The 24,632-nt window shown below is 37.0% G+C and overlaps 2 protein-coding genes across 2 annotated transcripts; both read left to right on the top strand.

Moving 5' to 3' along the window:
• The first annotated feature begins 14,846 nt into the window (after positions 1-14,846).
• On the top strand, positions 14,847-18,764 carry krt18a.1 (keratin 18a, tandem duplicate 1). The gene is made up of 7 exons (XM_084098690.1): positions 14,847-15,400; positions 16,890-16,972; positions 17,070-17,226; positions 17,341-17,505; positions 17,610-17,735; positions 17,912-18,132; positions 18,270-18,764. Exons 1-7 carry the CDS (start codon positions 14,972-14,974, stop codon positions 18,382-18,384), a joined length of 1,296 nt encoding a protein of 431 aa, XP_083954816.1. The 5' UTR covers positions 14,847-14,971; the 3' UTR covers positions 18,385-18,764.
• A 972-nt stretch (positions 18,765-19,736) lies between these two features.
• krt18a.2 (keratin 18a, tandem duplicate 2) lies at positions 19,737-23,654 on the top strand. The gene is made up of 6 exons (XM_084099558.1): positions 19,737-20,153; positions 20,606-20,688; positions 22,053-22,209; positions 22,343-22,507; positions 22,599-22,724; positions 22,813-23,654. Exons 1-6 carry the CDS (start codon positions 19,839-19,841, stop codon positions 23,044-23,046), a joined length of 1,080 nt encoding a protein of 359 aa, XP_083955684.1. The 5' UTR covers positions 19,737-19,838; the 3' UTR covers positions 23,047-23,654.
• Positions 23,655-24,632: the final 978 nt, after the last annotated feature.

Here is a 24,632-nt window from a genome sequence, read left to right as displayed (position 1 = left end):
GTCTCTAGTGTCTTTGGACAGCTCTTTGGTCTTGGCCATGTTAGTAGTTGGATTCTTACTGATTGTATGGGGTGGACAGGTGTCTTTATGCAGCTAACGACCTCAAACAGGTGCATCTAATTTAGGATAATAAATGGAGTGGAGGTGGACATTTTAAAGGCAGACTAACAGGTCTTTGAGGGTCAGAATTCTAGCTGATAGACGGGTGTTCAAATACTTATTTGCAGCTGTATCATACAAATAAATAGTTAAAAAATCATATATTGTGATTTCTGGATTTTTTTTTTTTAGATTATGTCTCTCACAGTGGACATGCTACGATGACAATTTCAGACCCCTCCATGATTTCTTGCAAAATAGCAGGGTGTCAAATACTTATTTTCCTCACTGTATACAAGGTATATTATATATTTAAATATAACTTCCATTTACCAAGTGTATGCCAAATGTACTGAACACAGTGATATTCAGTAAATAAAGAGACAAAACGCAGTAAGCCGTTTCTGAAGATCTAGACTGGAGAATGGCATCAAGGAACAAAACCAATTTTGATCCAAATTGGAACGTTTATCAAACACTGTAGGGATAAAAGTCCCCTAAATACTACCGTGTACAACTGTGTGACGGGAAAGTATGAGTCATAGACTGGAGTGATTACGGATCACAGTCTAAACTGAGTGAAAGACAGAGCTTGACTATACCAATCCACCAATCATCAGTTGTTCATAATATCTGCAGACCAATCAAGTATTGGTCAAACAACCTGTAAAATTAAACAAATCAAGGGGGAGTGTCCTGGACAGGGCTCTTTATAAGGTCAATGTTCACTGTGAGAACTGGTGGTATCTCATTTTGTTTGCAAATGAAATACTTCAGCTGAAATGGTGCTTCATTGTGAGCACTAGTCTGCCATTCCCAGAATGCTCTTGACCTCAGGGTCATTGACTGATTGAGCATTGCCAAAAACATGCTCTGGATTTTGTTTTACTTGGATGAAGCATGACAAGGATCCTTTGGCCCTTGTCACAAAATGTTCATACACTCAGGTTTATTTCCATTTCTTGGAATGGGAAGGGACAATAATTAAACTGTCATTTAGAGACCAAAAAAGGGGAATGAGCTTTCAAGCACCAGCTGTGCAAAGTCACACAGAGAGGCTTTATTAAATTACAGTGAATAACTATTTTAACTGTTTATAGATAATACTCCATGCAAAACAGTGTCAACATCGGTTAGCAAAAGAATCATGGGAAATTCAATACATGAAAAATGTCAATTAATGAAAAATTCATATGCAATGAAAGAAAATTGCATGGAGAAACAAATACACAATAAATAAAATTCTTACAAAAAGTACTGTGGTGGCATGATAAAGTTATGGTATCAGACTGTAATGCCATGGTAAGAATGTAATGTAATATAATATGCAGTAAAAAGGTTCCATGGATGTTAAAGGTTCTTCATGGAACCACAGATATCAATAAAGGGCTTTTTAGGATAAAGTGTGGTATTATGGCTGCCAACTTCTAAAATGTACATTGCTTAGCCATAAAGTTTATTTGTTTGGACCTTTGTTGGGATGAACATTAAAGACCGGACCTCTAAATACTCCTGTTTTATATTTTCAATCAGGACACAGCTGCCAAGTGATGTAAGAAGGACCTCATGTTCCCGTGTCCTTCTGTCAACAGAAAATGAAATACTCAAATAAATGCACACAGCGGGACCGACCAAATGTGAACACGATACGAAAATAAACCCAGAAGGGGTTTACCGGCAGGAGTGCCTGTTAGAGCCTGTTAGTTTTAACATAAGCTTGGATGAGAATCCCTTCCCATGAGCCTCTGCTGTTACCTATTCTCTCATATTAGCCTCGGCACATTCCGGCACATTCCAGAGGGGGAAAAGTGGCATAAAGAAAGAGGGAGGGATTTTAAAGAATGAGTGGGAGGCTTTAGGCTCTCTGTCCTAACACAATCCAGACCCGTTGCCTGCCAGGAACTGCCTCTCCCAGGTCAGAAGTCACTGCTGCTGAGAGAGCAAGTCTGGAAGTCTTGGTTGTCTCTTTGATCAATACTGATGCAGACTGAACACCCAAACAACCTAACAAAACATTGATAACAAAACCTGAACAAACATGGTTAAAATAACAGCGGGTGGATTCACACAAAAACATCATGTTCTTATTTTGTTGGAGCTAATGATGCCTATTTTTACAAAGTGAAGAATCAGACTCGAAAATCATGTAAACAAATGTAAATCAGCAGGGTCTCATATATAGATATTAAAGACCACATGACACCACATTTGGAGCTTTGTGACTTTTAGTCAGTGTCTAGGCTCATCTAATCAGTTTAATCAGTAGCATGGCTGGACTGGCCATTGGGCATACCGGGCATTTTCCCGGTGGGCCGACATGCTTTTCGGGCCGATACATCTCGTACTCATATACATAATTTTTTTTTTTTTACGGCCCATAAAATTTGTACATCGGCGGCCCATTCGTTTGGTTTTGTTTTGCTTAATTGGCGGATTGCCAATATGTTTTGATAAATATTAATTGCTTAATATGTTTTCTGCCCTTCATCAGCTCCTGTGATGATGATGATGATAGTGATGAGGATCACGAGAGAGATGAGAGAGTGTAGAGCCTGCGGTAAGCAGAACTACTTTCAAAACACTTAGGCCATGTCATGAGTGTAGGAACCCATTACCCAGTTACAGATCATTTCCACATCTGCATAGATGACGATTACCGCAATTCACTAGAAATCTAATGAGAGGCGTTTGTAAACCATGTTTTCCGCCAAAATAAAAGCTTGATGCAGTTTGCGTCAAAATAAAAGATCATGTGCTTATCTCTTTCAAGTATAGAAATTGGTACAAAACTAATTATGAAAGTTTCCTTTATTTTTTAGTGCATTTGTTTTACAAAATATGGCAATTACTGTCATTGGATTAATATTATAACTATTATTATGTAGTAGGTGTAATGTAACTAAAAGAGGTTTGAATTTTTCTTTGTTTAATTTGCACACTGAATATGGGTTGGAACTCTCAAAGTGCACCAGATTGATGAATTTAACATTAAAATGCACAAAATTTTCTCACGGGGGGGGCATGCCCCCGAACCCCCCTAGAAGGACCAAGGTCCACCCACCACAGTTTGAACAAAAATCCTGTAAGAAAAACTTGGATTGCTATGCTAATGCAGATTATAGCTTGTTTTAGGATTCACCACTGTGAAGTATAGTTCAACTGTATTAATAAATGTCACATTTTTACTTATTTCATTTGTTAACTCTCACTCGTCCCTATACTCACTCATTACATGGCATTAGTGGTTTTAATGAATAGGAGTTGGTATGCATATAATTAAGGGCGTGCAAAGATGGGTGGTGTTTATGATCATAGTGAGCCGGTCTGGGCCAAAATGCCCGGGCCGATTTTTTGTCCCAGTCCAGCCCTGATCAGTAGAATAGTGGAGATTTCTGTTCATCTAGCAGTTTCACGCCAACGTAGTGTTTACAACTCACACATCAGGGTGTTGACTCACACACAACTGACCTGTCTTTGCAGTGTGTCATTAGGTCAAATTCCTGGGGATCTCCTCTGTGAAACCACTTTGATGAATGGAAAAACAGATTTAGTACATGGAAAATACAGCCATGTGCTCTAAAACTAATGCTAAGAAGCAGAGGTGTACTTTTCAGAGCTGTCTAGCATTGTAATGTATTTCAATAAAACTGCACAAATACAAAGCCTAAGTTTATTATTATTAGTAGTAGTAGCAGTAGTAAGCAATACCAATACGCAAAAATGACTTTAGTTAAACATCACATTTGTAATTAGATTTTCTTTCTTTAAAAAAAAAAAAAATCACAATACAGAATGGCAGCACAGCTGAACATTTTGTTTGAGCTACGCAAAAATATAACTTTTTGTTGTTATTAAAAATAAAAAAAATATCAAGCCAAGCCCACACTGAAAAAAAAACAATAAGTAAAATGTACTTCATTTTCTTTGGCAAGTTTTTGCACACATATTTTTTTAAGTAAATTTCACATATGGAAGTAAGTAAACCCTACTTTAAGTGAAACTAAATTAAGTGAAAGTAACAAAGAAAATAAGTAATTTTAACTTGAATTTTACTTTAGTTGAAGTTTCATTTGTAATACATTTCACTAAAACAATATAACACTGAATTAAACCACACTTTTAAAGTATATGCTTTACTTTGAATCATCTAAGTCATTAATACAATAAGATATTGTGTGAGACACCATATCTACATATCAGAAGTTCCACATCACGTGAACCCAGAGACCTCAATACCTGGTAGACAATACACAATGACGGTAACATTTGATGGATCGTTTTTGTGTTTGAATGTGTCACTTTGAGTAGAAAATGAACTCCAAATGTCACAAAATGTTACTAATCCTAGTAACAACAAAAGCGATGATAAAACAGTGTAAATATAGCGGACAAACAGTGATAAAATCAACCTCATTAATTATTCAAGGCCCAGTGCATGATGGGAACACCAGTATCAGAAAAGTAGAATATGTTTTTTCTTTTTCTGTAGTATTTACTTCACCACAAAATCATTTTTAGCAGTGCAGGTGACAAAAAATAATGCAAAAGTAACGCAACACATTACTTTCCATAAGAAATAAGTAATTATAAGTAACTTAGTAACTAAGTAACTATAATTAAGACATTAGTTACATTTTTAAAGTAACACAATTGTCACAATTATCTTTTATTATATCTATTAATTAAGTCTTGTCTAGTTAGTTTACCCTGTGTATATATACTCCCTGTTCAGTTCAGTCCCTTGTCGGTTATTGTTCGTGTCTATGTTATACACGCTGTTGCGTCCTGTTTACGTTAAAGCTTTGTTATATTTTTGGAATCAAGCTTCGTCTGTCTGCTTCATCAGCCAAAGCGTGACAACAATATTGTACACATACTTTTAAAAGTAACTTTCCCCAACAATGAACACGAGTATAAATGCTAAAAACTGCCATAGCCAAACAGAGAGTGGTCAGAATAAGCAGAATAAGCCGTCTAATACTGAAATATTTCACTACACTAAATAACAAGCATATGTATAGGCTGATTTATTTTATTTTTTTTGCTGTTTAATATAGCTTTAAAATATAGAAATTGAATTGTCATGTTAATAAATATTAAATAAATATTAAATATAGGTAACACTTTATTTCGATGGTCCACTTTAGACATTCTGACTATAAGTAGCCTAACTTTGCAACTACATGTCAACTACCAGTCATTAGAGTATTAGTTTTTTAATTTTGTTTTAATTTTGATGCTCCTCCAACAGACATTACTGACTATAAGTAACTTTGCAACTACATGTCAACTTACTAACCCGATCCCAAACACCTAACCCTAACCTTACAGTCTACTAATCTCTAATGAGAGTTAGTTGACATGTAGTTGTAAAGTTACATATAGTTAGTAGAATGTCTAAAGTGGGCCATCAAAATAAAGTCTAACCAATATAGGCTTATTGATATCAACTTTTAAATGCTATAATTAGCTACTCATTTTATCCTCAGAATCACTAATGCTTTCTTTTTTTAATAGAGGTATCGATATCTGCAGTATTGGTATTGATAGTTCTTTGTATCCGGTCAAAAGGAAAAGAAATGGCATCGCACATCCCTATCACTAACCCCAGAGCCCCCAAGTCTCAGTCTGGATTGTGTTTTGGCGAGGTGGAACTTCCTGTAGACCAAGACAAAAACAGGAAGACAAGAAACCAATTTCAGAGGTTACCCCCATCTTCCTGTATTTCTGGAAAAGCAAGTCTCTACACACATAGAGACACAGAATCAGGGGCAGAATGAAACCTTGGCCTTTGGCTTGAATAATAAGACAAGAGACACATAATCAGGGGCAGAATGAAACCTTGGCCTTTGGCTTGAATAATAAGACAATGATTGAGAGTGAATGAAGAAATACAATACAACTAACATAGCCTGTAGAGCAGGGATGGGCAACTTCGGTCCTGGAGGGCCACTGTCCTACAGAGTTTAGCTTCAACCCTAATCAAACACACCTGAACAAGCTAATCAAGGTCCTCAGGATTACTAGAAAATTACAGGCAGGTGATTTTTTCAGGGTTGGAGCTAAGCTCTGTAGGACAGTGGCCCTCCAGGACCGAAGTTGCCCATCCCTGCTGTAGAGCATAATACTACATCCTCAGCCACACAAACTGACCCATAGTGCTCTGTGCTCATTCCTGCCAACTAATACCTGAGATGTACGCTCCTGATACATGGCTTTCACACTGTCCATCCACTTTCATACTGCGGTGCCACTCTCCACAAACATATGAGGTATTTCTCTGACTGAAGTAAGCACCATGAGCAATGGAGGGAGAGGAGAGAGGTCAGGACAGGAGGGTTGCCAGATCATAGCCAAGTCTTCCAGAATGGATGATTTCAAAAGCTCCCCATGCCCTTTCTCAGAGAGCTTTTGAGGCTGGGCGTTGTTTTGATGTTTCTCAAAAAGACACAATATAAAAGGACTATTGTGGGACAGTGTTGGTATTGCTAAAAAAGAAAAAGAAAAAGAAAAAAGACATTTCGCTAACTGAAATCAAATAAAACAGATGAAAACTGAAATAAAATAGGTTTACTGAAATTAAAATGGTAATAAATACAAATAAACTAATATAAATATAAAAATGACAAAAAGCCCATTACAAAAGTACTAAAATGAAAACCGAAAATATAAAAATAAAAGCTTATTCAAAATATTTAAAAAACTATCAAATTTTGACTACTTTTTCCATTTCTTCTTCTTCTTCTTCTTCTTATATTTTTTTACATTTAACTTTTTCTTCCCAACTTAACAGACCTTTAATCCTAATTATTCATATTTATTATGATTGAATATCATATTATTCATATTTATATTATAATAATTAAACTTAATTATAATAACAAACCTCACCCTAAATTGAGAGATGTGCAACCACTTTTCTAAGCAATTCACGATTTTCATCTGACATGAACCCCCACCCCCCACCCCACACACACACCACACCCCCTCCCTATATCTAGCAGAATGTCAGACACTTTTGCTAGTAAACAACACCATAGTAACAGCATTGCAGCGTGCTAAAAACCACTTTGAATATCGTAGGGACCACACATCAATGCCCTGGCAACCAACCAGAACATAACAGAATTGTGGCGGCGTAAAAAATCTAGATAAAGCTTTGCAGGAACTTTTCAGAAGCTGCGAGAGCACTACAATGTGTGTCTGTTTTCTGTCTGGAACCCAACGATAAATCATTCCAGCAAAATGAGTAAGGAAGCCTCGGCCATGTTCCCTTGCCCTGCTGTGAAACATCATTATGCAGTGCACTCTCAAAGAATGCTTGGTAATAAGACTGTGGAGTCCCGGCCAGATGAATGCAACACTGAATCATCTGACAAGATTTTTACGAGCTTAAGAAAAGGGAAGAATCCAGACATGGTGAAGATGCCACTGTCTGCCTAAATGTCACAGACATGTACGAAACGTCCTTCATAGTGTGATGATAATTCATCATTCAACACAAAGGCTGAAAATATTCTTTAACACTTCTTTCCATTGCTACACACACACATAGCCTTCCCGTCTTCCCTAATTTGAGAGCTACTGAGTGTGAGTGAGCTGCTGTGGTCCCTTGAGAGGCACACAGTGGTTCTTTTCATTCAGTGAGTCTTTCCATTGTACCGTACCGCTCCGCCCCTCATCTGCTCGGCCGATTATACGAGCTCAGTCTCAGTACGCTGGACATTGTAAATGAGTCGGCGCCTCTGCACTGCTGTTCCAGAAGACGTGCAGCTGTAGGGGCGACACAGTTGTGAAATTTGGTGTGTAAAATCACGAGAACCCGCCAAGACCAGCCGGGGTGGCGTGGTAAAAAAAAAGAAGAAAAAAAGGCGTATGAAGGGGAAAGTTGTTTCCTGCTGCCTTGGGAATGTATTCTTGGAGCATGTTTTACGTAAGAGGGGGAATTCTTCACACTAATTGCTGTGTGATTTTCCATGCCTGAATTTGTGCTTTGAACAAACCCTGAACTCTAAGTATTAAACTTCTGCATGCAAAGTGTTGTACACCATTCTACAGACATGAGTGATACCTCAAATCATGTGGCTTATTGTTACTTTTCTAAGTGATTGGATGTATGATTTCCACCTGGTGGATGATAAACCTGGTTAAAAAAATCCTATTGAAGGAGGGACCTGAAGCATATCTAAGGACTGGAATATCCAAATCCAATATTTGCGATCCAAGCTTTGGGCAGTAAACAAACACCTAGAACACCCTAGCAACTGTATATCAACAAACTAACTAACAAATGCAGACACTTCAACAAAATTTACAGGGAATAGTTCACCAAAAAATTTATATCTTTTCGCAATTTACTCACCCTCATGGTGTTCCAAACCTATATGAGTCTCTTTCTTCTTTTGAACACAAAAGATATTTTGAAAAATGTTGGTAACCAGACAGTTCCCGGTATCCATTGACTTCCATATTATTTTGTTTTCCTAATATGGAAGTCAATGGCTATCGTCAACCGTCAACACTGATGTAAGTCTAAACTTGATATAAAGTGTAAACTTGTCCCTAAAATCTGATTGGTTGATTGGAATGTTGTTCCAGGATCAACAAAGATGTTGATCCACCCTGTACATGTTGTACTTGGTGAAATCATGTTCACCAACATTAACTGTTGTTTGATGAATTTTCACAGCAAAATCTAGTCATTTTAATAAGAATCCATGCAATCTGGAATTTCATGCGAGGACGAAAGTTTTACCATGCAGATTTAGCAACTGGGGTTGAACAAAAAGCGGCTTGGTTTGAAAGTTACTTCAGTACGAGTTGTGCTTCATACATCACGAAATTTCACGGGGAGGTTAAATACATGCAATTACATGCAGGAGTTTAACTCTTTCCCCGCCATTGACAGAATTTTCCGGCTAATCCATGTTTTCACTGTTATACGGTAGGGGGCGCTAGGACACATCTTCTGAAAGAGTACTGATCAAAACACAGGTGAAGAAGACGCAGAAACAAGCAATATCATATGTAATCATATGTAAAAACGCAATCATCAACATTAAACGGCATCAAAACATACATTCAAAAAAAGCCACATAAAAAATCTTGGGGCCATTTTGTTCAAAAACGCTGGCGGTGGCTAGCAACTTTTTTAAAAAGCGCTGGCGGGGAATGAGTTAATACTAATGGTTTGTACACAAGCTATATTTACATACAGATTATATTTGAATGTGTACAAATGGAGGTCTCTGTTAATTTTTGCATGTTATCTAATATGCTCAAAGTGCGAGAGGATTTTACATGAGACAAGGGATGATTGAGCCACACACACACACAGCATTTCCCCTCACTCTCCTCCTCCTAAACTTTATCCGACAGAGAAATAGAACAAAGAGTCAGTGGAATGTGCTTTGCAAGAATCAAAGCATCTTAGTCACACTATCAGACATCCAGTAACCGCCCACACCCTTCTTCCTCCACCTTTCCCACCACCTCCCCTGTCTTTTATCTGTGCGGGTCCCCCAACTCTGACTGACTTGTGTCTGTTCTGCTGTGCTGTCTCAGATCTGAGGAATGTGTCAGACACCTGCCATGTGTTTCATCAGGTGTCCTCACATCTGGAACATCTCAATCTTGTGGTTTTTGTCCACGCCTGAATGTGTACCAAATAAAACCAGATCAAGCGTCCAGCTAGTGACACCAAACAGCTTGTCACAATCGTAGTTTGACGTAAGAACTGGTTTCAGATGAAACATTCTTCAGATTGCAAGATTGTTGCAAAACAATGGCCCTGCAATTAGATTCCTACGCTGTAAAGATTATTGTAATTTTAATGGTAAAAAATCCTATGGTAAAATTCTGTTAATTGGTTAACAGTAAGTTAGCCTACTATATACTAAACTAAAGTATACTACTACACTATACTCACTGTGATATACTACTATATACTTTATACCATTATATACGATTAAAAACTGTAAAAGATCTAAACAGATTTTATAATCTGGTATATTATAATTTTTTCAGGTAATTTTTTTCCTGTAAATTTAATGTAAAGTTTCATCTGTAAAACTGTAAAAAATGGTGGTAAAATATTTTTTATGGTAAAGTTCTATCAACCATAGTGTTTTCAGAGTGTAGTGTAGAGGAAAGCTTGATTGATAAACAAAACAAAATAATAAAAAATATATAAATATAAAATATATAAATATTATTTTTATTAATAATTATAAATAAAATAAAATAAAATAAAATAAAATAAAATAAAATAAAATAAAAACTGACAGGCAGGTAGTCAAAACATTTTTTTTAAATAAATAAAATTTCATTTTTATTGACTGGTTGTGTCACACCTCCCGGATTCAACCCTGACTCACTGTGTGATGATTCATGACTGTGTCAATGTTACACACATTTTTTTTCTCTTTTTTTTCTGAGTGCTGATAAGGTACTGGGAAAACCCACCCTCTGTGTGGACTTTGGGAATCATCTGATTCTGCTTAGATAGCAGAACATTTTTTATCAGATCCTTAATTTGAATGATCTTGTTTTTTCAAACTACCAGCTAGGATGAAAGCACATATTGCTCATAAATGGTTATGTCTGTGGCTAGAGTTTTGTTATGCACTGCTGCCATCAGAAAAGCCTGAAAGCCGGTATTGAGCCCAGTGTATTTCACGTTCAGATGCAGAGGATTGACCTGTCTCTGACTTATGAACCTAGTCTAAAACCTCCACCATGCTGTCATCAAACAAAACACTCTTTGCTGAGCATGCAACTCCTTTGCTCTGGATAACAAGAAACCCAGTTTTCTTTAATCTGACGCCTGCAATGTCTTCTTCACATAATTTGCAAGCTGTTGATGGAAAACATCTCACCAAAACGTTTAACAACTGCACAACTCCTTATTTAAGCAAATCATTTTGAAAATCTGGACCACAAATCTCCAATCCTTGCATGACACATAAAACATGTTTTAAAAACAAAAAGTTTAATATAAAATATTAATACATTTCTTATTAATATATAAAACTATATAATAACAAAAAATTAATATGTCGATTTTTTTTGCAGTGGGGCCAGTAAATCTGGGGGAAAATATTTAAATGAAATTGAAGTAAGTTAACTAAAATGGTAGTCGACATGCACTTCCGCTCCAAAGTTTGGAGTTGGTAAGATTTTTTAAAAGTTTTTGGAAGAGGTCTCTTACTCATTGTGAATTATTATAGTGAAAAAATATCATTACAATTTCAAAGACCTTTTTTTATTTATTCCAATTTTCAGCATCATTACTCCAGTCTTCAGTCTTACATGATCCTTCAGAAATCATTCTAATATGCTGATTTGATGCTCAAGAAACATTTCTTATTATTATCAATATTAAAAACAGTTGTAATATTTTTTAGATAGATAGATATTTTTAGATGAACAACATTTTTTTTTAAACTAAATATTTTGTAATTATATAAATGTCTTTTTTTAAAATCAATTTAATTCATCCTTGGTGAATAAATCTATCAGTTTCTTAAAAAGAAATCTTAATGACCCTGTAATGAGGTCTAAAGGCTCAGGTAAGAAGGTGGCGGGAACTGGCAAATGATCAATGACATTTTAAAATAAACAAACAACAAAACAAAAGTAAAGCGGAAGCCCGTCATGGATGACTGCCACATATAAACATAATAAAACACAACATAAATGTCCCAGGCCTGATACTCTCTTGTCCTTCACTGTCGTCACTCATTAGCTCATTAGCACTCGCGCCACCGGCCTCGCTCCGTTCCCAAGGCTCTCGGCCCCGCCCTACTTCCCACAGACCCCAAATTTTGAATGTTAAGAGTGCTATAAATAAAATTTTATCCTATCGGGGTTATTCTGAATGAGCTGTCATGCATTTGGAGAAGCGGCCAGTTATATATATATATATATATATCCAGTTATATATGTGTTGTGATTGATATTAGATAAACAAGTTCTTCCATTTAAAATGCCACTATGAGTGAAAGAAGGATCATTCAGATGATGATCGACAGACTATGTCTGAAAGTGACCATAAACCAATTATGCGACCGGATCCGCGACCTGCACAATGTTTAAAAGGCACTTTATTGCACTAAACTTAGCACAACATACAATGCGGCACATCGCTAAAAGACTTTAAAGGTCAGTTTTTATTTAAATTAAGTTTGCTGTGTTGAGTCAAGTAAATGAATAGTAATCCCTGTATTTAATCATGGGTTCTGTGCCAACACATTTACAAACACCCTGTCTGAGCACATTTCAAATGTGCCCATATATGGCACTGCTTTCACCTGACAGTAAAATGAGTCACTTTTATCAGTGCTCAGGTGACCCCCCTCCACCCTCCCTAGTCCCTACCCATCTGTTGTATCAGATTATGCAACGTGGCCTGTTTCAACTGTTTTTCCAGTTTTTTTTATGATTCCCATGACAGTTGTGATGCACAATCAGATAACTTATCCTCTATGTGAAGGACAATATTTTCTTTTGAAGAATTATGAAGAAGTCTTTCAAAAACAAAGTATTCCATATAGATTTATGAACTGAGGGTGGTTGTGTGCATGTTTGTTTTTCCAAATGTTTTTCTTTTTTCTTTGTGAGGACACTCCTCAAATAAGTCAGATGAGTTATGACTGGACCACCCGCTTGTTTTGTCATGTCTCCATCATAACTTTGCAGCTATAATCTCTCAGTCCTCCCAAGGGTGGAGTGGTGAGGATCTGGCAACCCACAACACTGATTACATTAGGTTTAGGAAAAATGATTAAAGGCTTTAAGAATGATCACACACACACCCAGAATAAGAAAGAGGGCAACAATGCAATATAAAGGGATTTAAATTAATTTAAGGGTTAACACTTTACAATAGTTAACATTAGTTAACTACATTAGTTAACATGAACTAACAATGAAAAATACGCATTTATTAATCTTATTTAATGTTAATGTCTACATTTACTAATATAATTTTAAAATCAAAAGTTGTATTTGTATTAAATAACTTTAACAAAGATGAATAAATACTGTAACAAATGTATTCCTCACTGTTAGTTATGCATTAACTAATATTAATGGGACATGACTGTAAGGTTCAGACCAAAATGTTCATAAATCACTATGATTAAAATTATAAATAATGTCATTGGAGTACCATACAAGACAAGTCTGAATGAAATAATAACAATAAATTAATAAAATAGTAGCTTCATTTATAGAGTTTATAGCCTCATTAAAAGTTAAAAGACTCATACATCAGTAAATAAACAAGAGCAAACTGAGAGCCTGTGGATGTGAAAAGAGCTCCACAACATTGATCTGCATTCTTTCACATCAAATTCCTCCTGTGCCCTATCCAGCCTCAAACAAACACATTCCGAAACAATGGATAAGGGAGGATCGACACAGAACAAATTCACAGCCAAACACAAACTAGCATTGCTTTATTCATACTCGCTTGGGACATTTTAAGGGGCGTTTGAGTAAGGAAATTGAATTTATGGGAAAATGCCTTACAAAATACAAAAGGTCAGCTTGTTCCATTTGAAAACACACCTAAAAGTCACATAAAAATATTTCTTAGCAGTTTAAATCTCTCGTGTATTTCCAAAGTTAGCAATTTCAGTAGTTTTTCTTTCTCTAACCTGCAAACCCAAAGTAAATCCTCTGAGAATGTGTGGATAGTATCAGCTTTCTCTTCTGAAACTTATTTCAAACAGGTATGGGTCTAATCCATTGTGTGAATGGGTTTAAAATTAATGGGGGGGTCCAGATAGGTTTCAGTGATTAGCTTGTTTCTTTGTCCGTACATGTGTGTGTACTCAGGAGCCAGACTAATTGTTCCTTTGTTCACACATCCTTTTACAGGCGTGGCAGGCAGGAAAATACTTTCTGTGATCGGATTTCTAAACTAGAAAACTGTTATAGGCTTATCATATTCTCTCTTGACCATTTTTGGCAGATTTTTTCGCCAGCATAATGGTTAACAAAGAAAGATGAGAAAGATAAGACGGCCTGCCGAAACACGAAAAAAAAGTTTAAATATTGCAAAACATAATGATTTCTCAATATGAGTGTATAACAAGTTTGGTTTCCCTGGAAGAGAGTTGCTCAATATTTCATACTGCATTAGAATATTAATAATATAAAAGTAACTATATCAGTTGTGTGAACAAGTGGTGTAAATGCTTTAGGTATCACAACAACTAACAATATTTGTTTTTTTTTACCATGTATAAGTCTAGGTGAATGTTAATTCAGAAATAATCTTTTTCATTGTTTCACGTTTGTTCATTATAGCCTACATATTAATTTTTATACAACTTCAAGTTATAAATACATCAGTCATTTATAAATTAATACAAGTTTTAAGTATTGTTCACTGTTATTTCATGTTAGTTATATGATCTACTAATGCTAACATACAGTGGAACCTTATTGTAAAGTGTTACCAAATAGGTTTTCTTGGTCTTTTTAGTTTAGTAAATCTTTATCAGAGATGTCATATCAAGAATGTTCATATTACATTATATTTTGTTAACAACAGGAGTGCCTGTTCTTTTGATAAAAAAAAAAAGAAGAAAAAAAAACCCTCTAAAAATCCTGATGTGAAGAACATTTCACTCTAATTTCTGAAAGGAAAAATGGAGCCACTTGTAATAACAGACTTCTTGAAGGCGGTCACATAACCGCAGCCTGAAATTCTTTTGGCTGTAGGAGGGGCTTGGGGCGGGACTCTAGAGAGCCGTTTGTTCATAAAGCCTGAGAGTGTCCCTCATGCCCTGTGCACTCCTCTGGCTGTGTGTTACTGAGCTCTACCTCTCTCCAGGCCTTCATCCACTCACTTCCAGCAACCATGAGTATGAGAACAAGCTACAGTGTGCGTTCCTCCTCCTCCCAGGTGCCGATGTCCCATATGTCTATCAAGCGTACCACCAACGTGCCAACTTACCGGGCTGCAAGCATCTATGGCGGCGCTGGAGGTCAAGGCACCCGTATCTCCTCTGCGTCCTACTCCGGCGTCCGCAGTGGAATGGGAGTTCCCTCAATGTCCAGCTCCATCCATGTGAGTGCCACCGGGTCCACAGGTGAGATCATGGGCAATGAGAAGATGGCCATGCAGAACTTGAATGACCGTCTGGCCTCCTACCTGGACAAAGTGAGGACCCTGGAGCAGGCCAACAGCAAGCTGGAGCTGAAGATCCGCGAGGCCCTGGAGAAGAGAGGTCCTGATGTCCACGACTACAGCCGTTTCCAGCCCATCGTTGACGAGCTGCGCAAGAAGGTTAGTTTGAATGAGTGGGAGAAGGGTACAGGAAATTTATGGCCTCTATAAAGAACTTAATGTGACAGACTAATTGTGCAGCTTAGTGTTTATTAACAGTCTAGTGAACATTTATTTGGTTTCAGGACAAAAACTAACAAAACAAAGGCATTTCTTTGTCATTTAAAGCTGGTTTGATTTAAAAGGGCTGAAAGAGAGTTTACTGATGGCCAGCACTGATAGGCAGAGAACCAAAAAATAAACTATGGGTGAAAGTAAAAACGGGGGAAGGCATGGGGGAGGGAGTCTCAGTCTCAACAGGACGACAGTCATAACTTCTGCTTACAGCCGGTATTCCGGTGAATAAGCATTTCCATCCTGTATTAATCCTTGTCCTGTTAAACATCCAGATGTTTATATATTCCCTGTGGATCTGAGATATTTTAGCATCTCTCTCTGTGTGTCATAAGGGAAATGGAAAAGTTGAGGGAGTTCAGAATGTGCCCAGCTGTGAGACTTTTCTGAACTACCTCGGAGCAAATCTAGCTACATTCATGTAATTTTTGCTAAGTTCATATATTTAAGTTCATAAAGCAGATACTGTTAATGATTACATACTGAATAGTGTCAGTTTCACACCAACTGTTTCTTGAAGCTGAAATTTATAGCTAATATGTCACTGATAACCAGACAGTGTTATCAGAATGATTGGTTTTTCATTCATCAGTCACAATACAGTAAAGTGACAGGTAGATTAAATTAAAACAATTAAATTCCTATTCCTCAAGGTTTTCTACATTCACAAAAGTAAATAGGATTAGCCATGAGATTAACTTGATGAAAAGATAGATGACGTTTGGCACTGAAACGAATTTTACAGTTTAAAGGTTAAAAACTCAGTGAAGTACACAATATATTTAACAATTAATATATATTATATAGAAATAAACATTTATTTCAATTAAAACATACTGCACATTTAAGTAGAACTATTGTTAATAGATACATAGCCAACACCCCTTAGCATATGGAAAAATATGTTGAGCTCACTAGTGTTAAACTATAATATATCTCCACCCTTTTCCATGATGACAGGATATGCTGGCTTGCAAACATGGAAAGCATTAACACAACAAAGTACATCAGGTTAGAAAAAACAGGAAATCCAACTCAACCCCTGCCTTTGCCGCTACACAACTTAATTTACAACCGTCAAACAGATGCCAGACGCTTTTCCAACATGGCAGTTGATTAATGATTATCGACTGTGAAAAGGACTTTGTCCTCCAGTACCTCTTATCTAAGCAAACCAACATCATGGTAGAAGATGGTACCACAGCTCCAGTGACCATGTGTTTTACACATCATGTACTAAAATTTGCATATTTGTAAAACAGTTAGGTGAGGTTTCATGAGTCATAATTACACATTGTATTGTTCAATGGTGGGTTTCCTGACTCTTTGGTGTGACCCTTTTGACTGATTCAAATGATTTCTGTTTTGGTTGTAGATCTTTGATGCCACCACAAATAATGCCCGTCTAGTGCTCCAGATTGATAACGCCCGTCTGGCAGCTGATGACTTCAGAGTCAAGTGAGTAACAGATTTGTATAGTATAACCAACATTTTGACCTCATGGAGAGTTTCCTAGTTTTGAAGAGTGGCCCATTGACCTATGTTGTGCCTGCAGGTATGAATCTGAGCTGTCCATCCGCCAAGGTGTAGAGGCTGACATTACCGGCTTGAGAAAGGTCATTGATGACACCAACATGAACCGCATGAACCTTGAAAGCGAGATTGAGGCCCTCAAGGAAGAGCTCATCTTCCTTAAGAAGAACCATGACAATGTGAGTACACATCTGGCACATTTGGACATTAGCACATCTGGAAACATTTGTCTACCACATAATTTATTATGGGCGTTACTTTAAGATATATTTTATGGTCTCTCCACCCAACAGGAGGTAATGGAGCTTCGTAACCAGGTCTCCCTGTCGGGAGTGCAGGTGGATGTTGATGCTCCTAAGGGACAGGATATTGCTCTGCTCATGGAGGAGATGAGAGCCAAGTATGAGAAGATGGCCCTGAAGAACCAGGAGGAGTTGAAGGCCTGGCACGAATCTCAGGTATATTCCAAAAGACAATCATTTTCTTGACAAGTCTTGCTAAACACTGTTAAATGTTGATGCCTTTGTTTTGGGGCTAATGTGAAATTTTGGGCTCTCTCTAGATCACAGAGATTCAGGTACAAGTCACACAGAACACAGAAGCCCTCCAAGGTGCTCGTACAGAAGTCAACGAACTTCGCAGACAAATTCAGACGTTGGAGATCGAGCTGGAGTCACAGAGGAACATGGTGAGTTTTCCTTGTAGCCATTGTAGAAGCTACCATTTTGCATCTGGACTTTCCAATCCTTTAATCCTATTTAGCTGTATTTTTCCAAGTATCGTGTCTTGAATTTGTCTCGAGACTTGTTCTTCATGAAGTTGGCTAAAAACTAACTCTTGGGTTCTCTTTGCTTCATTCTCCAGAAAGGATCCCTGGAGGCCACCCTGCGTGAAACAGAAATGCGTTACAACATGGAGATTGAGAGTCTCAACACCGTTGTCCTGCAACTGGAGTCTGAGCTCACAAACCTGCGCAACAACATCCAACACCAGACTCAGGAGTACGAGGCTCTGCTGAACATCAAGATGAAGCTGGAGGCAGAAATTGCCACCTACAGGAGGCTTCTCGACGGTGAAGACTTCAAGTAAGTTTTCTTTTGAAGCATACAGAAGTTCACCATTTGTGTAGACATGTAATGCGGCTTTGTTTTAAAAGTTTGTGGCTAGATTTGCTGGAATATTTGTTTTGTGTGGTTGGTAACAAGCATTTTTTCTCCTGCAGGCTCCAGGATGCTCTTGAAGAGCAAAAGAGGGTTAAAGTGATGACTGTCACACAGACGCTGGTGGATGGGAAGGTGGTGTCTTCAAGCACAGAGACCAAAGAGAGGAAACTCTGAACATCAAATTTCAGATCAAACTCTGCAACACATCAGAAAAACCTTTTGGGCCAATGATAAAATGATCTTAAGACAGGTTGGACTTAACACATTAGATATTTATTTAGTTCGAAGTGCCTTATTGTAAGGGTCTCAGAGCACATATGCAATGAGATTTAACTAGCACATTTCAACACTAATTTAAAACAACAAATTTAACACTTTAATGACTATAGCCAAAAAAGACTGAATGTCAATGAACACTATTGAACCTTTACAACATATTTCTGTAATGACAATGATTGTTTACGCCGAATCACAGATTGTCCCATTTCGTTTCTATGTTGTGTTGTTGTCATCATGTCTTGTCTTTTCCAATAAAAGACGACACTTTTATCAAATCTTTGCATTCTGCTTCTGTCATTAAAGTTATGACTATAACGTTAGTCTGATCAAAATAGTTTTGAGCTTCAAGTGCAATCATTCTTTGCATCCAGTTTTAGAATAAAAGCAGCTCTGAGGGTAATACAATTAAAGTGGCATACTTGGACCTGAACATTATTTGCTTTATTCAAAATTGTATATTATTTAAAAGAAAAATAAATAATTGGTGGTTATGTGAATAATCAGTAAAACTGGAGCACTGACTAAATGCTGATTGTTTTCACAAAGAAAGAAAGAAAGACAACCTCATTTTACAACCAACTATTAAATAATGTCAGTTGTGATAAGACCTTTTGTTGTGGAAATCGGTATCTTTCATTTTTATTTAAGCCACTGTGATTTAAGAGATATTCATATCATGAGGACAGAAAAAGGAGCTTGACATTGGTAATTCATTCATGCAGAGACAGCATTCAAGGAGCTCCTTTAAGATGTTGTATGAACCAAACTGTTTGATAAAGGTAGTCCATGTTAGGACTTATTCGAAGACATTCCCTAATTGAAATGGATTCTAAAAGACATTACTCAAAAAGTGCCAAGTGAGGTCAAGTGAGTGGTTAAAGGATAGAGATTAAATTAAATTGTCATCATTTACTCACCTCATGTCGTTGCATACCTGAATGAATTTCTTTCTTGTGTTCTTCAGAACTGTTTCAAAAGTGGTTGTCCACACAATAAACGTCAACAGGGTCCAAAATAGCACTGGACAACATTTACTTTTATTGTACGGACCAAAAATATTTTCTACATATTTTCTAAATGATGACAGAATTTTCATTCTTGGGAGAAATACTTTCATCAGGAGACCTATTGGTTTGATTTCCTGGTTATTAGAGCCATAACACAAAGCAGTGGGTGGGGTGGGAGTCCAGAGTCTAAAGATAATATAAATGTGTAATATATAAAACCATAAAAATCTCATTCCTCTCAGAACCAGAAGTTGCATCTGATCTCCTTTTCATTAAGGATCTCTCTGCAGAAAATTTTGCAAAATGCAAAACTTCAGCATTTAGAACAAAAGAATATACAGAATGTCATCAGAGGATCTCAGCATGCCGAGACCCACATTTTACTCTTGGAGAAGTGCTGGGAACAGGGGTTCCTTTTCCAAGGAGATCTTTGGATCTAACACTGCACAAATGGGGCATGTTGGAAATGCTGCAAATGAAAAGGAAACCATGCAAATACTGAATGAACGTCTTGCTTCCTACCTGGACAAAGTTAGGAGTTTGGAGAAGGCCAACGGCGAGCTGGAGGTGAAAATCTGCAAGGCTCTGGAGAAAAAAGATCCAGATACTAAGGACTACAGTCACTACCAAGCCAAACTTAATAAAATACGCAAAGAGGTAATTGGTACTTCTGTCCACTGGAATATAGTCTCTAACAATATTGCCATTTGTAGAATCTCAATATGCATCATTATTCATTTTCCACATTTTCTTCATTGCTTAGACATTTGCATTTCTGTGAGGTTGAATGTAAATTTTATAGATAGTATTAACTGGTTCATTCATTGCTCTAAATTATTGTCCAACCACATCCACAACAGGTTCTTCTACTTTAGTACTTACTTAGTTATATTTTTGCTTAATTTTGATTAGGCATTATTGCTTGATCATTACTATGGGTGATGTGGGTGTAATGAAAGGGATATAGGTTCAGTTCAAAGTAATGATGACTCAAAAACTGGACCTTGAGTGTGTCCTTGAGTAAGGCATATAAAAAATTATTGATAAGCGGCTGCTTTGTATTGGCCTTAGATAATTGACTAACAATAAGCTGTATTGTATCCATTTAGATCCTGGAAATGGTTTTAAGCAATGCAAATTTGGGTGTTCAAATTGACAATTCCAAGTTCGATGCCGAAGACTACAGGGTCAAGTAAGCTGGTTTTAAAGACTATATAAAATCAAACTATGTTCTGTGGGGTTTATTCAATTTATATTAGATGTGAGGCCATTTATACGTCAAGAACTATATGCAAATGTGCAAGTTGACAATATAAACTTGTAGCATTTAAAATGTAGTATTTCTTTTCCAGGGAACATTCTGATGAATCAGCTTGAGTCAAATTTGTGTCCATTGAAACTCTAAATTGAGAATGTCCCTCCCCTTAAAGGTAGTGTAGGTAGGATTGTTATAAAAAACTTTTTTCCAAATTTGTTTAAACTTTTTATATATATCAATGCATAATTAAAATGTAAGTACTCTGATAAAAAGAGTATAAAAATCGAGTGACTCTAGACCGTTTAATCTGTATTAAACACAGCTCATTATTTCCATTCGGGACGAAACAAAGGATTGGCTTAGGCGACTGTCACTCTCTCGCAACCATGGCAACCACCCTTTTGCCACACAGGATCTGCCCATATGCGCGCGCACCCGTTTGATTTGAGGAATTCAAGAGGCACGGAACCTAGGAATAGCAAAACAATGGCAGAGAAAGAGCAATCAAAAATTCACATTACCGGCATATGCAGTTAGCGAAGGCAAACAAGGCAAAAAAGGAAGACAGTATTAGAAAAGGTAATGAACTAAAAGTCTTTGAATAAAACGCGTGTCAATATCCTCGGACCCTAGTTGCACGGCCTCTTGCACGACCTCCTCTGCTTCGCCCTCGACCCCGGACCTGTCCTCGAGCTGACGATGCGGTACTTGTCTCTGGAGTGTAGTCCTCATCAGAGTCAACAATGCTTTCATCATTGCGTTACAATGCGTTAGCGAATCAAAAAATATATATTTTAAACTTTACCAATATCAATATGCTAGCTTGATAGTGAGTACTAAAATACATCTTATTTGTTTATCTTCATAATGATAAAGTTAGATTTTTTTTTATTACATGTGATTCTGACATGATGTCACTACATGCACTGCGCTCCTTCCTCTCCGCTCGTCTCAGGTAAATAATGCGTCTTCAGCTCAGCGGTCGGCGTCGCGCGTGTTTTGGGGGCGTTGCTTTGGAAGGAGCCCAGAAGGGAGGGGGTGGAGTGAATGGAAATAATGAGCTGTCTTTAAAACAGTCGTGAGAGGTCTACAGACACTCGATTTTTATACTTTCTTTTTCAGAGTACTTACATTTTAATTATGTTTTGATATATAAATAAAGTTTAAACAAATTTGGAAAATAAGTTTTTTTATGAAAATCCTACCTACAATACCTTTAATCCAACCAGCCACCAAAGCAATAAAAAAAAAAAAAATATTTTTTAAAGTATTAATTCTCATTAATGTAATGTCTATAGGTTTGAAAATGAATTTCAGCTAAGACAGTCTGTTGAAGCAGACATAAATGCATTAAGAAAGATGCTGGATGACATCAATGTGGCACAACTGCATCTGGAAAATTATGTTGACGGGTTGAAAGTGGAGCTCATCAATTTAAAGAAACAACATCAACTGGTAAATACATTTGATTATATTACACATAAATAAAAAATCATATTAAATTACAACAGATCAGAGTGCAGTAGCTCACAAAAACAGTATGAGGGCCCAAGATCTAACCCTGTGGAACCTCAAATCTTTTTTTCAGGAAGTGTCAGAATTATATAGTCAGATCACCCAGTCAGGAGTGCAGGTGGATGTTGATGCTCCTAAGGGACAGAACCTGACTAAGATCATGGAGGAGATGAGAGCCAATTATGAAAAGATCGCCCTCAAGAACCAGGAGGAGCTCAAAGCCTGGCATGAATCAAAAGTGGGGCATATTTTGTATTGTTTTTCAAAGTTTACACTTAATTTCTGTTTTAAAGACAAGAAAAAATTTGAATTCTCTATTTTTTGTATAGATCGCTGTGGTGCAGGTTCAAGTGACCGAGAACACTGCAGCATTGAAGGAAGCTAGAACACAAGTCAGCGTGAGCCGCAGGCAGATGCAGACTTTGGAAACAGAGCTGCAGTCTCTGATTGGAAGTGTAAGAGATTCTTCCTGCACACCTTGAAGGAGCTGCCTACTTTTGAACATATTACTCATGTTTTTTTATTTTTTGCCTTTTCTTACAGAGAGCATCTTTGGAAGAAGCTCTTCATGAAACAAATTTGCGATATGGCATGCAGGTGGAGCAATACAATGGCGTCATTTTGATGCGGGAGTCTGAGCTTAAGCAGCTGCGTGACAGCATTCAAAGTCAAACACTGGATTATCAGGTCCTGTTCAACATCAAGATGGAGCTGGAAGCTGAGATAGCCATGTACAGGAGACTTCTGGATGGAGAAGATAAAGAATTTGCTTTGTAATTTTTGAATCATACATGTTGGCCATGGCTATTTCTCCTTCAGGAAACTTATATTATTTACAGATATTTTTACAGATTTGAGAAAATATTAGAGACCAATATTAGAGACCACTAGTGGATGGGAAAATAGTGTCCCCCATCTCGAAAACAATCAAAAAGTGACATAAACAAAAACGAGATCACTGCTGTTCATGAAAGATAAAGAGCACAAGCCAATATCTCACGAATCAAAACCATTCATAAATACTATGAATATTTTTCAGTATAGTATTTCTGTTGAATCAGATTTGAACATATGTTGGAAAGCCACCGCTCTCTTAATTCAAACCATACAGTGTATCTCTAATCGAACTTTGTTGTTTTATCAATGTCAAAGTTTCAGTTTCTTGTTATGAAAAACTGGACCCTAGTCTAATGAGCAGTTTGAACATGTCATCACAGTGAAAGAAAACAGTAAGTGGCATCCGATTCCATTTTCATTTCACAAAAAACATTCCACCAGTCAATCATAATAACTGAAAGAACGAAATGAAAATAAAATGATGGTCTTGTTTTTGTACTTCAAACTAACAACAACTATGGATATATAAACCATGCTCTCTTGTCCTTACATGTCTACTTTTTTGGTGGTTGATTTCACTAGTATAATTATTTTGCCCAGTAAGCTGTTAAAAGAATGATTAATTACCCTTATCTTTTTGGAACTAGCACTTGGCAGGTAACCTTTCTTGGTAATCAGTCTAAATGAGAAACTGAAAGCTGTCAGACTAAACATAAACAATATTCATCCATTAAGCCTGTAAGCATTTTGCCTCCAAGGCATAATGGGTCAGATTTCCAGGGAATTTAAGAAGAAACAGAAGAAAACAATTGTAAAGTATCCGATGACAATATTTTAAGTTCTCTGAGCATTATAAGTCTGCTGCATTTACTGAGAAACCCCCATCAGAAATCCAAGTTTCATGCCACGTTTTCTTATTTTTATGTTGTGCAAATTCCCACTTAAATTTGGTATATTAGTTTCAGTTTTATACAAAATCTGTGGAGGCAAACCCCATGAACTGACTTGAAAATGTGGCAGTGCACAGGGACTAAGTATAGAATGTTCCACTGTGGGCCTGTAAAAGCGGGAATTTGCGGCTAACTGTGAAGCACTGTTTCCACTCAAATCCTCCGTCGTCACAGCTGGAGGAGCGTATTCAGAGGAAAAAATAGTTGGTTTGCAAATGGCGTTGTCAAGGCAGACATTTGTGGATGGAAAACTGAAGCTGACAATCTGGGCAAGTTTTTTGAGTAATAAAAATACACTAGAGTTTCTTCCAACATGCAACATAAAAGAGTTGTGTAAGCCTTTCAACTCTAAAGTAATTTTAGTGCTTTTCACACAAATGGAATCCTGGGTTATCTTGCTTTACATTTCACATAATTTACCCGGGGTTAACAATTAATCCTGGGTATACTATTCATAAAATGACATTTCACATTGTACATTCCTAATCCATGGGTTAACGTCCTTATTTGGATATTTGGGGTGTCAGTGTCATTGATTGGACGAATGCTGCACGGAATATGTTAACATAAGGCTCT

This window comes from Abramis brama, assembly GCF_963993115.1.
Source record: "Abramis brama genome assembly, chromosome: 22".
Taxonomy (NCBI): domain Eukaryota; kingdom Metazoa; phylum Chordata; class Actinopteri; order Cypriniformes; family Leuciscidae; genus Abramis; species Abramis brama.
This window is presented reverse-complemented; position numbering and strand designations above follow the sequence as displayed.

Bases quoted from the DNA above. Each gene is read 5' to 3' on its own strand.
- krt18a.1 (XM_084098690.1), top strand. From the start codon at position 14,972: ATGAGTATGAGAACAAGCTACAGTGTGCGTTCCTCCTCCTCCCAGGTG. The intron at 15,401-16,889 runs GTTAGTTTGAAT...TTTTGGTTGTAG, and splicing joins TTGACGAGCTGCGCAAGAAG to ATCTTTGATGCCACCACAAA. The intron at 16,973-17,069 runs GTGAGTAACAGA...TTGTGCCTGCAG, and splicing joins GCTGATGACTTCAGAGTCAA to GTATGAATCTGAGCTGTCCA.
- krt18a.2 (XM_084099558.1), top strand. From the start codon at position 19,839: ATGTCATCAGAGGATCTCAGCATGCCGAGACCCACATTTTACTCTTGG. The intron at 20,689-22,052 runs GTAAGCTGGTTT...TAATGTCTATAG, and splicing joins GCCGAAGACTACAGGGTCAA to GTTTGAAAATGAATTTCAGC. The intron at 22,725-22,812 runs GTAAGAGATTCT...CTTTTCTTACAG, and splicing joins TGCAGTCTCTGATTGGAAGT to AGAGCATCTTTGGAAGAAGC.